The sequence below is a fragment of the Salvelinus fontinalis genome, chromosome 36, assembly GCF_029448725.1.
Source record: "Salvelinus fontinalis isolate EN_2023a chromosome 36, ASM2944872v1, whole genome shotgun sequence".
NCBI lineage: Eukaryota > Metazoa > Chordata > Actinopteri > Salmoniformes > Salmonidae > Salvelinus > Salvelinus fontinalis.
The window spans coordinates 19,184,207-19,196,760 of record NC_074700.1 but is presented as its reverse complement, the minus strand read 5'-3'; the positions used below and the strand labels follow the sequence as shown (position 1 = coordinate 19,196,760).

At 42.6% G+C, this 12,554-nt stretch overlaps 2 protein-coding genes across 2 annotated transcripts in view; both read right to left on the bottom strand.

Moving 5' to 3' along the window:
• The window catches only part of LOC129835360 (actin-related protein 2-like), a 7,748-nt gene extending 6,062 nt beyond the window's left edge, over positions 1-1,686 (bottom strand). Inside the window, exons 1-2 of the mRNA XM_055900986.1 lie at positions 1,513-1,686; positions 310-420 (exon numbers count right to left, since the gene is read on the bottom strand). Of these exons, the coding sequence (XP_055756961.1) occupies positions 310-420; positions 1,513-1,560 (159 nt within the window). The 5' untranslated portion in view covers positions 1,561-1,686. The remainder of the gene's footprint in view (positions 1-309; positions 421-1,512) is intronic.
• A 3,028-nt stretch (positions 1,687-4,714) lies between these two features.
• On the bottom strand, positions 4,715-12,155 carry LOC129835362 (homeobox protein SIX6-like). Its single transcript, XM_055900987.1, has 3 exons — positions 11,373-12,155; positions 6,006-6,169; positions 4,715-5,175 (listed from the first exon to the last, which is right to left on the bottom strand). Exons 1-3 carry the CDS (start codon positions 11,793-11,795, stop codon positions 4,962-4,964), a joined length of 801 nt encoding a protein of 266 aa, XP_055756962.1. The 5' UTR covers positions 11,796-12,155; the 3' UTR covers positions 4,715-4,961.
• Between the last annotated feature and the right edge of the window lie 399 nt (positions 12,156-12,554).

Here is a 12,554-nt window from a genome sequence, read left to right as displayed (position 1 = left end):
GTTTCGGAGGACGCGTGGCTTTCGACCTTCGCCTCTCCCGAGTCCGTACGGGAGTTGCAGCGATGAGACAAGACAGTAACTACTAACAATTGGATACCACAAAATTTTGGAGAAAAAGGGGGTAAAAAAATTAAATATTTTAATCAAATAAAATAAGAGATGGGATTGACAGTCTTTGGAGATGGCTAATATTCAACTGATGCTTTCACAATCATACACAGCACAGCAAAGAGCTGAGGACACCTCTGTGGCTCTGTCAGTGTTTGTGTTTAGGCTAGAGATCAACTGTCATTGCTCCATTGACCTCACCTTAATCTCAATGTTTCCAACTTTTGTGTTTGACCGGATGATGGGCCGACCCACCAAGGCAGGGAAGATATGCTCTGGGAAGTTGGAGCCAGCGAAGCCACACTTGACAAACTGCATGTTAACCAATATGAAAGAAACATGATTGTATTACATACTTTCAACAGTCTTTCAATAGTATTTCAATACACTTTCTGTCGTCCTTAAATACACGTTCAATACACTTTCAATATGAGGGGTGAGGGACAGTTCAGGCTCCTGAAAAAGTCCTTGTTTTTGTGCATTGAGTGGAAACCAAAATTTAACCACAGAGAATGTCACTTCTCTTGTGCTGAACTTCTGCAAAATATTTTCAGTTCAACTTTAATAGTGGATGTGTCAAACTGTATCAAGTCAGAAACAACACTGTAAAATTCATCTTGAAATAGTAAATTATACATTTTATTGGGACATTTCTGTCTATTTACCTGTGTGCTTACAACACCATTTATTGAAATGTCCCAACTTGTCTATGTAGCCAAGACACATTCCATAGCCTGAAGGTGTACAATACATTCCAAGCACCAGCAACAAGTGGAGGTAGGGTAAGCTAGTCTACAGTCATCAGTTAACATGTAGCTCATGAATCTACTGTGCTTTTGCGGTACAGAAAGTTTAAAGGGGCTTCCAATAGACATTGACATGGTGCGAGTGAACGCAAGAAGCATGGGGAATGGAGAATTGTTTCAATTATTTGCTTGTGTTCCTTCTTCCCGTCCAATAACAGCTCACTCCACGACATCAACACCATGTATGGCAGTGTGTGTGGATAAGAGGAGTCTGCGACAAGTCCAGACATACCTGCACTCATATTAGACCCACACCCCTACCTAGCGCGCAAAGAGAGCAGCCTGCTTCGAAGGCTTCTACGACACCATACCGTTTAATGTGACAGACACTGTGTTATCTCCTTTACGAATCAAATGTTGCAGCTTTGTAGCAGGGTGCTTAGAAAACAACTTAATGTGTGCTGTTGTTATCAACACAAATACACGTGATTAAGATATAGTCTATTACTTATTGCAAATTGTTAAATTCCAATGCATGTTTCTACTCTCATAATTCATTCCCAAATCCTAAATAAACATTCAGTATTATCATTTTTTAACTCCATGGTGTAGTGATAAAAAAAGTAATTAAAATAATGTTAAATCGACACTCACTCACCCCTGTGCCATTGTCACAGACGACAACCTTTCTGCCCTCGCTGTCCATGGTCAACTGATGCTGCTGGAGAGGATCTCAATCTGTTACCTCCAGTCGGGGCTCTCAGGTGGGCTAATCCAATTAAGCAACACGTTTTGATTGCTTTTAAAACATGCGGAATAGATTCATGCAAAATGCATATAGGAGCTACAGCAGCTGTATTCTTCTTCCTTCAGTAATTTGAAATGTGGGCGGGGTCAAAATAACAGAGAGAGGGGGGCGACGCCGACTGGGCGTACAGGAAGGCTATGTGTCAATGTGTCTACACTGTACAGTCATTCTGTTGGTGTCAAAACAGCTCGTATTAGTTAAATCGGTGGTGTCAAAATAACTCTTATTAGTTCAATTATACACTGTCTGATTCACACTTCACTTTCTTTCTTCAATAAAAAAAAGTTAGAGAATTATGTAGTTTGTCATAAGCCTTTAGAAACCAGCACATATTTAGTATTTAGTATTTTATTAGGATGCTCATTAGCAGCAGCAGCTACACTTCCTGGAGTCCAACCAGGGTTATAACAATACATCATAATAAAACAATACATCATACAAGACAGTGTGCATTATATAAATGTGTATTGCTCCAATCCTACACATTTACAATTTAAAATGTACAATATCACAATGTGTGTCTGATTGGAGAGCATCTCTGTGTGTGTGTGTGTGTGTGTGTGTGTGTGTGTGTGTGTGTGTGTGTGTGTGTGTGTGTGTGTGTGTGTGTGTGTGTGTGTGTGTGTGTGTGTGTGTGTGTGTGTGTGTGTGTGTGTGTGTGTGTGTGTGTGTGTGTGTGTGTGTGTGTGTGTGTGTTTGTGTTTGTGTTTGTGTTTGTGTCTTCACAGTCCATGCTGTTCCATGAGGTGTATTTTTTAAAATCTGTTTTTAAGTAACATTTTACTGGTTGCTTTAGTTACTTGATGTGGAAGAGAGTTCCATGTAGTCATGGCTCTACTGTATATAGTACTGTGCGTCTTCTAGCCTGTGTTCTGGACTTGGGGACTGTGAAGAAGTCTTGTGGGGTATGAGCTGTGTGCTAGTTGTTTGGACAGACAGCTCAGTGCTTACAACACATCAATACCTCTCACAAAGACATGTAGTGATGCAGTCAACCTCTCCTCTACAGTACTTTGAGTCAGGAGAGATTGACATGCATGTTGTTGATATTAGCCCTCTGTGTACATTGAAGGGCCAGTTGGGCTGCTCTGTTCTGGGCCAACTGTAAATTGTCTATGTCCTTCTTTGCAGCACTTGATCAAATAACTGGGCTGTAGTCCAGGTGTGATAAAACTAGGACTTGATTGGTTGATTGTGATGTCAAGAAAGCAGAGTTGTGGTTGGTCAGGGACAGACCTCTCCCCATCTTGGCAACCGTTGCGTCAATATGTTTTCACCATGTCAGTCTACAATCTAGGGTTACACCAAGCAGTTTAGTCTCCTCAATTGCCACATTATTCATTATAAGATTTAGATGAGGTTTAGAGTTTAGCAAATTATTTGTCAGAAAATACAATGCATATGAGCCCCCCTCCCAAACAAACAAACAATATGGTTCCATCCTCTTTCACCCTATCCAATGTTCACGCCGTTTCACCTGGAAACGCTTGTGGACTCGTTGTTCACAGACTTCAACAGGTTTGGATAAAAATACTTTCATTTATTCCAAATGCATACATTAGACACATTTTTACAAAAGACTTATTTTTCTATGAATGAATCCCACGACGATGTATTGTATGGTGATATTTATATGGGTAGGCCTGTATGGGGTGGCAGGTAGCCTAGTGGTTAGTCCAGGGGTGGGCAACTCCTCGAGGGCATGATTGGTGTCACACTTTTTCTCCATCCCTAGTTAACACAGTTGATTCATCAAACTGCATTCTAAACTGAAGATCATGATTAGGTGATTATTGGATTCAGGTGTGTTAGCTGGGGCTGCTGCAAAACTGTGACACCAATCAGGCCCTTGGGGACTGGAATTTCCCACCCCTGGGTTAGAGCGTTGGGCCAGTAACCGAACAGTTGCAGGATCGAATCCCCGAGCTGACAAGGTAAAAATCTGTCGTTCTGCCCCTGAACAAGGCAGTTAACCCACTGTTCCCCGGTAGGCCGTCATTGTAAATAAGAATTTGTTCTTAACTGATTTTCCTGGTTCAATTTAAAATATATAAAGATGAAACTGTCATGTTAAACAGGTCATTCAGCCCTCAAACATTTATAGGCACATCAATGAATTAAGACCAAGTTGTGCTTCACTTTTTCAATATTGCTTTCATTTTTATCCCACTTACTTTGTTTTGCTCTGACAGGCAATTCATGCAAGGACATCTCTAGTGAGAGCTGCACAGAGGATTCCACACTGAATGATGCCTCATACAACAGTCTAAAAGGATATAACAGGTTTGAACTGGATAATATTAGAATGAGGATGTTTTGGATACACATCAGCATTGTTATACAGTAGTTATATTGTCATAATACAGGAAAACATTTAAACCATCTATATGAAATGCATAGTGATGTGTAATGTCTTTTCCATGCATTACAAGATTGTCTAGAGACCATTTCTTTAGGCGGTGTTAGCTTTAGGGACAGTTATGGTCTGCAACGGTACCTAATGTTAGCCAAAACTAGAAGATTGGGGCTGTGATGCCAATATACTTCCTTTATAAGGCAGTGACGTGTATGAAGAGAAAAGCAGACCTGTCCAATCCAATCAAGCAGTTCTGTGTCCACCAACGACTGATCATGTAGGAAACCAACAGCCTACAGAAGGCAGTGGTCATTGTAAGGGGCTAATTAAGAAATGGGATTAAAGCTAGCGCTCAATGATAGACTACTCAAAAATAGACCCCCGATGAGTTGAAACCATTAAGTATCAAAACATATCATATTATAATTCAAGCTCAGAAATTACTCTACGACATTGTATGTTTATATTATTTCTATAATAACGTGCCTGAGAATAGTTATTGCTGTCCTAGAATATGTTATCGCTGCTGACTGACTGACTTTTTTCTATCCGCATTCCAGTTAAAATCTACAGAACAGAGAGTTGTAGTGGGTCTTTATAGCAGTCAGTAGCACAGTCATACGGTACTTAGCAACAGTTTCCCAACAGTCCTGTTCGATGGTGCATTTTAAGTGCATGTGTTTGTAGATGGTCTAATCCCCAATCCCCCACCCCTCCCCATTCGTCCACTAGCAACCACATCAAGTGTCCATATCAAGTCTCTCATAGAGAACTTCCTGTCCAAGTGTCCAATCTCAAGCTACAGACATAGTAGTTCTACAGTGTCTATTGTCTCTATATATCTGTGGGGTCAGGCCTTCCTGGCTGAGAACTGATCACAGCCTCTCTCTTCAGGATTTAACCAATGAGAGCCTCTCTCTTGCTGTGGTCAGTGACCCGACCCTCAGGATTCGAACTCGCTGTCGCTGCTAACGGAGTTGTCTGGGGTGGAGGTGCCAGTGCCCCGGCGGTCGGTGCTCGTGCTGCAGTCGCTGGCCTCTGGGCTGCCCGGGTGACGCGGGGAGGCGGCCAGCAGGCGGGGGTGGTGGGCGTGATGCTCCTGGGCAGGACCCTCAGGGGAGCTTCCGGAAGGCAGGTGGGTGGGGTCCTGCTGCAGTCTGAGAGAAGAGAGAAGAAAGAGAGAGGAGTATGTTTTAGTTTTTAGAGATACATGGTTGGTTTAAGTGGTACCTAACTGGTACTCTCTCTCAATGAGAGCATTCAGCCTGGTCTCATAGGCTAGACGTAACATAGTAATTGTAAATCCGGGACACTAAAATTAACATGTTATGTTACATTTGGTATGGTTACATAAGATAGAAGGTTATTTAAGGCAACAAAAAAAAGTATGGTGGTTGGTCGGGCGTATAACGCAAACGTCTAGCAACTCAAAACCTGCGTGTTTGAATATCATGACGGATAACTTTTGCATTTTAGCTAATTAGCAACTATTCAACTACTTACTACTTTTTAGCTACTCACCATGTAACTAACCCTTCCCCTAACCCTAACCTTAATCCTTTAACCTAACTCATAACCCTTAACCACCTGGCTAACAGTAGCCACAACAAATTGGAATTCGTAACATATCACATGTTTGGCAAATTCGTAACATATCCTAAGAATTGTAAATCGTAACATATCATACAAAATGGATGATGGACATCCACAAATTAATACATAGCATACGAAACATAAGATATCATACTACTTGGAGTGTCCTGGATATCTGTTTACTATGCTACGTGTACCCCTGAGTCCAGGGTGCAGCATTGGTTATGTATTTGATGTAAAACAAAAATTAAGATGTCCACAGTCCTACATTTTTTTTTTAAATGACTTCTATTATTTTAAATTTCTTCATTTAATTTAATTTCTAAAATGTTCAACAAGACACAAGAGGTCAAAAGGTTTCGGCTGAGTAGAGTTCCTCTCTGTCTTAACGTACATGTTCTTTGCCGATGCAGCCCTGTCTCTCTGGCGTCGGTTCTTGAACCAGTTGCCGACCTGTGTGGGCGTGAGTCCCGTGGCCTGGGCCAGGTGCCGTTTCCTGGATGGGTTTGGGTACGGGTCCTGGAGGTACCACTCTCTGAGCAGGCTGCGAGTTCTCTCCTGTGATACATAAAGGACACAATAATGGTCAGTTCCCTGCTTCATGTAACCAACAGTGTTCCTAATAACTGTATCTATGTAACGGTCGTCTTTCGGTGAGTGAGTAGACCAAGGCGCAGCGGGTGATGAATACATAATGTTTTATTGCAAGACAAACAGACACGAAAATACACTTGACTAATTTACAAAATAACAAAACGAACTAGACAGACCTAAACTACGAACTTACATGAAACGAGGAAAACATGAACAGGAACGACCGAAGGAACGAGACGAGACAGTACCGTGTGGTGCAAAATACACAGACACAGCGACAATCACCCACAAACAAACAGTGAGAACAACCTACCTTAATATGACTCTCAATTAGAGGAAAACGCAAAACACCTGCCTCTAATTAAGAGCCATACCAGGCAACCCAAAACCAACATAGAAACAGAAAACATAGATTGCCCACCCAAAACTCACGCCCTGACCATCACACACATACAAAACAACAGAAAACAGGTCAGGAACGTGACAATCTATCACAATGAGATATGACATACACTACCAGTCCAAAGTTTTAGAACACCTACTCATTCAAGGGTTTTTCTTTATTTTCACTATTTTCTACATTGTAGAATAATAGTGAAGAGATCAAAACTATGAAATAACACATATGGAATCATGTAGTAACCAAAAAAGTGTTTTATATTTGAGATTCTTCAAAGTAGCCACCCTTTGCCTTGATGACAGCTTTGCACACTCTTGGCATTCTCTCAACCAGCTTCATGAGGTAGTCACCTGGAATGCAGGTGTGCGTTCTTAAAAGTGAATTTGTGGAATCTCTTTCCTTAATGCGTTTGAGCCAATCAGTTGTGTTGTGACAAGGTGGTGGTGGGGGGGGGGGGGGGGGTATACAGAAGATAGCCCTATTTGGTAAAACACCAAGTCCATATTATGGCAAGAACAGCTCAAATAAGCAAAGAAAAATGACAGTCCATCATTACCTTAAGACATGAAGGTCAGTCAATACGGAAAATTTCAAGAACTTTGAAAGTTTCTTCAAGAGCAGTCGTAAAAACCATCAAGCGCTATGATGAAACTGGCTCACATGAGGATCGCCACAGGAATGGAAGACCCAGAGTTACAGCCGCTGTAGAGGATAAGTTCATTAGAGTTACCAGCCTAAGAAATTGCAGCCCAAATAAATGCTTCACAGAGTTCAAGTAACGGACACATCTCAACATCAACTGTTCAGAGGAGACTGTGTGAATCAGGCCTTCATGGTTGAATTGCTGCAAGGAAACCACTACTAAAGGGCACCAAAAATAAGAAGAGACTTGCTTGGGCCAAGAAACATGAGCAATGGACATTAGACCAGTGGAAATTTGTCCTTTGGTCTGGAGTCCAAATTGGAGATTTTTGCTTCCAACCGCCGTGTCTTTGTGAGACGCGATGTGGGTGAACGGATGATCTCCACATGTGTATTTCCACTGTAAAGCATGGAGGAGGAGGTGTTATGGTGTGGGGTGCTTTGCTGGTGACACTGTCTGTGATTTATTTAGAATTCAAGGCACACTTAACAAGCATGGCTACCACAGCATTCTGCAGTGATGCGCCACCCCATCTGGTTTGGTGGGACTATCATTTGTTTTTCAACAGGACAATGACCCAACACACCTCCAGGCTGTGCAAGGGCTATTTTACCAAGAAGGAGAGTGATGGAGTGCTGCATCAGTTGACCTGGCCTCCACAATCCCCTGACCTTAACCAAATTGAGGTGGTTATGTGGGAACTCCTTCAAGACTGTTGGAAAAGCATTCCAGGTGAAGCTGGTTGAGAGAATGCCAAGAGTGTGCAAAGCTGTCATCGAGGAAAAGGGTCGCTATTTGAAGAATCTCAAATATAATATGCATTTTGATTTGTTCAACACTTTTATGGTTACTACATGATTCCATATGTATTATTACATAGTTTTGATGTCTTCGCTATTTTTCTACAATGTAGAAAATAGTACAAATAAAGAAAAATCCTTGAATGAGTAGGTGTTCTAAAACTTTTGACCGGTAGTGTATACAGTATGTTGGTGTTGTGTCTTTACTAGGCTACTCCATTGTTTTCAGTTAGAGAAGATCACCTAGACCTAAGACATTACAACCAAATAATCGTATAATTGGATGAAATAATTGGATTTAAGGGATAATAATTATAATCCACATTATCAACATAAATATGTTGCACTGTATATAGGCTCAGGATGAAAAGCTTAGTACTGATGTAACCTGGGGAGTGGGGATATCCCCTAAGCTCCCCTGACCTATATACTGTCTATAGCAACAGTGAGTGCTCAGCCTCTGCCCTTTCACCTAATGCTCAGGCACAGACTTTATCCCTTCAATCTTGTAGACAACAACCTGGGCCAGAGACTGACACACGGGGCTTATATTGTTTAACGTCCATGGACCGTCTGTGGAAATGTGACCTGCTCAAAGCGTGTATCTGCCCAGGGTTAAGTCTAGGGCTACTCAGTCAGTCATGGATCTTTACGCTGTATGTTCTGAAATGCCTATTCCCTGCCCTGAGGCAAGTGCTTTCATATGCATTTAATTGGGTTTAGTTGGTTGAAGTGCTGTCTGCTCCCCTATCATTACCAGGGATGTTCCCTATGGCCGCTGACCAAAAGTAGTGCACTATAGAAGGAATAGGGTGATATTTTGGAGCACAGCCTAGGTGATTGCTCACTGCTGTGAGGGATGGAAACCCCAGAGTAAAATACTGCCGCAGGTGGTCTTGACACGCAAGGCTTAAGCAGACTGACTCTCTCCATGGCTGCGTCCCAAATGGAACCCTTTTTTAAAATTTATTTATTTTTATTTTATCCCTTTTCTCCCCAATTTTCGTGGTACCCAATCGCCAGTAATTACTATCTTGTCTCATCGCTACAACTCCCATACGGGCTCGGGAGAGACGAAGGTCGAAAGCCATGCGTCCTCCGAAGCACAACCCAACCAAGTCGCACTGCTTCTTAACACAGCGCGCCTCCAACCCGGAAGCCAGCCGCACCAATGCGTCTAGGGAAACACCGCGCACTGCGCCTGGCCCGCCACAGGAGTCGCTGGAGCACGATGAGACAAGGATATCCCTACCGGCCAAACCCTCCCTAACCCGGACGAAGCTAGGCCAATTGTGCGTCGCCCCACCGACCCCCCGGTCGCGGCCGACTGCGACAGAGCCTGGGCGCGAACCCAGAGACTCTGGTGGCGCAGCCAGCACTGCGATGCAGTGCCCTAGACCACTGTGCCACCCGGGAGGCCTTCCAAATGGAACCCTTTTGACCAGGGTCCATAGAGTTTGGGTAAAAAGCAGAGCACTCTATAGGGAATATGGTGCCATTTGAGACACAGGCCATGAACTTCAGTACTAGCCTACGGCAGCACAGTCCCTGTTTAACAGGCTCGCCTGGTGCTCTTTAACCCCAGGATTACTACCTGCAGGTTGAAGTAGCCTGACATCCAGACCTGTTTTGTGCTAAAATTCCACTCCTTTTACTCTGTGTCATATGAGGAGTGGATTGTTAGCACAAACAGACTGGTACCCAGGCTGAGGTTGAAGAGCAGAGGCATGACTTCCCGCCTATGTCCTTTACATGTTGAGATTTAGATCAAAATAAAGTTTGAGAATACTTTTAAATTAAATATATATTCTTTGTGTAGCCTTTTCAGTCTTTTGAGCTTCAGCCTGTAAGTCATACGGTACACTTTCATCACATTCGTTTTGTGATTCCACACATAGATGCTGATGCATATTGATCAGTGGCAAAGCCAGAGATGGTTGAGCAATGAGATTGTATAGACAGTCATCTATTGCTTCCCTACACTGTAAAAAGTCGTTCGTTCTGCTAGAACCATTGAAGTAACCCAGCTCAAAGTATTGCAGTGTTTAATAGTTAATTAATAAAGTGACATCACCACCCATATGGTTATTGTTGTAAATACTTTTGTTTTATTAACTTTTTGACACTAAATTGCATGATGTATTCTGAACTATAACGATTGTAGTTATTTGAATGGAATATTTGTTGTAATGAACATAAAAATGTGGCGTCCCTTCTACTTAAATTATTAACCTTCCTTACAAATAGTTTTCAAGTGTAATTAGTAAGTAGTTCCGATTAGTAATTTCCAGTGGTTGTGTCTTACTGTTTAATATTGTTTTATGTATTTGATGACTTGTCATTTTAACCTGCCTTAGCAAGCATTGTCGATCACAGTGCTCATTCCTCTAGCAGTAAACGGGAAGAGCTGTAAGCATTACAAGGTGCCGCATTAGCCTCTGTCATTAAGAGTGGTGCACATTACCTTGTTGATGGTGGAAATGGCATCTGTCATTATTGAACGTCAATTTGTCTGACTGTTTTGATATCCGTTCATCATGATAAATTACACATCAGAACAACAAATTGCTTAATACTATTTTAGAAAAAAATCACCTTTTTATTTTTAAACATGCATACAACATTATGTAAAAGTCCACAATATTTGAATTACCCACAAATCCTCTAAAAAGAGAGCCATGTTCACTATTAAGTATTCATAACTTGTAAAAACACAATAATTCTATATCAGCACAACACAGATAAATGAAGTGTTTATTATTCAAATATCAATGTCTGACTACTCCGTTGTTATTATAAGTAAAGACGTAAAACATAATAAAACAAATTCGTTTCTATTTATAAATAGCCTACGTGATGTATAATCTTTCGTGAACAGACTACCTAAACCAAATGACGCCCCATTTTAGTTCTGGGTTAACCGAGATTAAGTGATTTACTATTTCTAACCTTGCAGGGTGGCATTGACTCTATAGTCTGCGTGAAGAGCGATCAGGGCTGGAGAAAAATAGATAACCCTGGTCCATGTTATTTACACTTAATATGCCAACATTCCATAATGGGACCTTCTGAATTAATTTCAAATGTTTCAGTGTAAGAATGTAAAAAAAAAATGTTTTACAAATTAGCATGTAGTGAGTCAGCCCAGTGTACCCAAGTATTGAAATGCATGGTTAGAGATATGAGTTCAATATAAGTAGCTACATATATAAATGATTCTCTAATATAGAGCCAGGTGGTGCGTAAAATGGATCATGGAAACGTCACTATAGTTATGGAAGGTAAAGTGCCTAACTACTATTGGTGCGAAAGAATATTACTTACAGCTTGGTGTCTCACCTTAAAGCAGTGCGTCTTCTGTTCGCCGTCCCAGATGGTGCGAGGCAGGGGGAACTTCTTGCGGATGCGGTACTTCTCCACGGGTCCCAGGGCACGGCCCCGGAGCCGCTCCGCCTCGCGGTAGTGCGCATCCAGCCACAGATCTTGGAGCTTGGCGTGAGACTCGCGCGTAAAGCGGTGGCTCTGGAGGATCTGGTAAAGCGCCTCGAAGTTTCCTCCGTGGAAGGCAACCAGCGCCCTGGCGCGCATCACTGACTCGTGGCGGTTGAGCGCCTCCCCCGCGGAGCCAGGGACAGCGGCAGGCAGGGACCATAAGAACCGCCCAAGGCGCTCGATGTCGCCGGTCTCCTCGAGGTTCTCGCACACCCGAGCCACTTGCTCCGGGGTGAACATAGGCAGAGGGAACATATTTCGTTGTTCTCAGACTTTGTCAACAAACAAAATAGTCTAAATTTGCTAAATAGACATGGCCAATGGTCATATCATTCCAACTGCCTGGTGCGTGTTCAAATAAAGAGACCGTAGCCTGCGATGAAGCAAAACGCGCTTGAAATGTCCTTTTACGCACCACGGTCACCGTGCGCCTACAGAGTGATGTGAAAGTTCAGTTGAGTCAAATATAGGCCTAGTTTTGCAGTGGAAAAAGACACCAAACAAAATCTGATTGGTAGCGAGTTGCTTATGTAAGTTGTGTCTCCTCTTTTCCCAGTATTGGCGAGCTATGCTATATGTGAGAAGATTCGTGGCGGGGTCATGCGCTTCCAGGAGTTCAGGCCGTTCTAGTAGGCTAAAGAATGAACGCCAAGAGTCAACCGGTATTTATAGCTAGATGCAATTAGCATCGTTGTAGTTGTTTTGAGACGGATTATGCGCCTCGGAGGTCATTAGCCACTTAGGTGGTGGTGTGTGTGTGTTGTGTGTGTTGTGGGGGGGGGGGGGGGGGCAGCCTGATCAGATTGTTTGGCTTAGTCGAGGGATACGTTGACTGTCAGGCTGATTGGTAAGCAAGCAACAAGGATATTTAATTGGTCTGATCTGCATAACCTGCAGGCCGGGCGAAATCCATTTCAGGCCAGGGGACAGGGAGAGAGGAAGATGGGAAGAGAAGTGAGCAGGAAAATATGGGTAAACAAGATTTACCCATTAGGCAGGTTTTTCCTGGAAAGA

What these genes read in the sequence shown, in the direction of transcription:
- LOC129835362 (XM_055900987.1), bottom strand. Translation starts at nt 11,795, where the DNA reads ATGTTCCCTCTGCCTATGTTCACCCCGGAGCAAGTGGCTCGGGTGTGC. An exon ending in TTAAGGTGAGACACCAAGCT is followed by an intron (nt 6,170 to 11,372) that starts GTAAGTAATATT and finishes TATGTATCACAG; the next exon opens with GAGAGAACTCGCAGCCTGCT. An exon ending in GCTGCATCGGCAAAGAACAT is followed by an intron (nt 5,176 to 6,005) that starts GTACGTTAAGAC and finishes CTCTTCTCTCAG; the next exon opens with ACTGCAGCAGGACCCCACCC.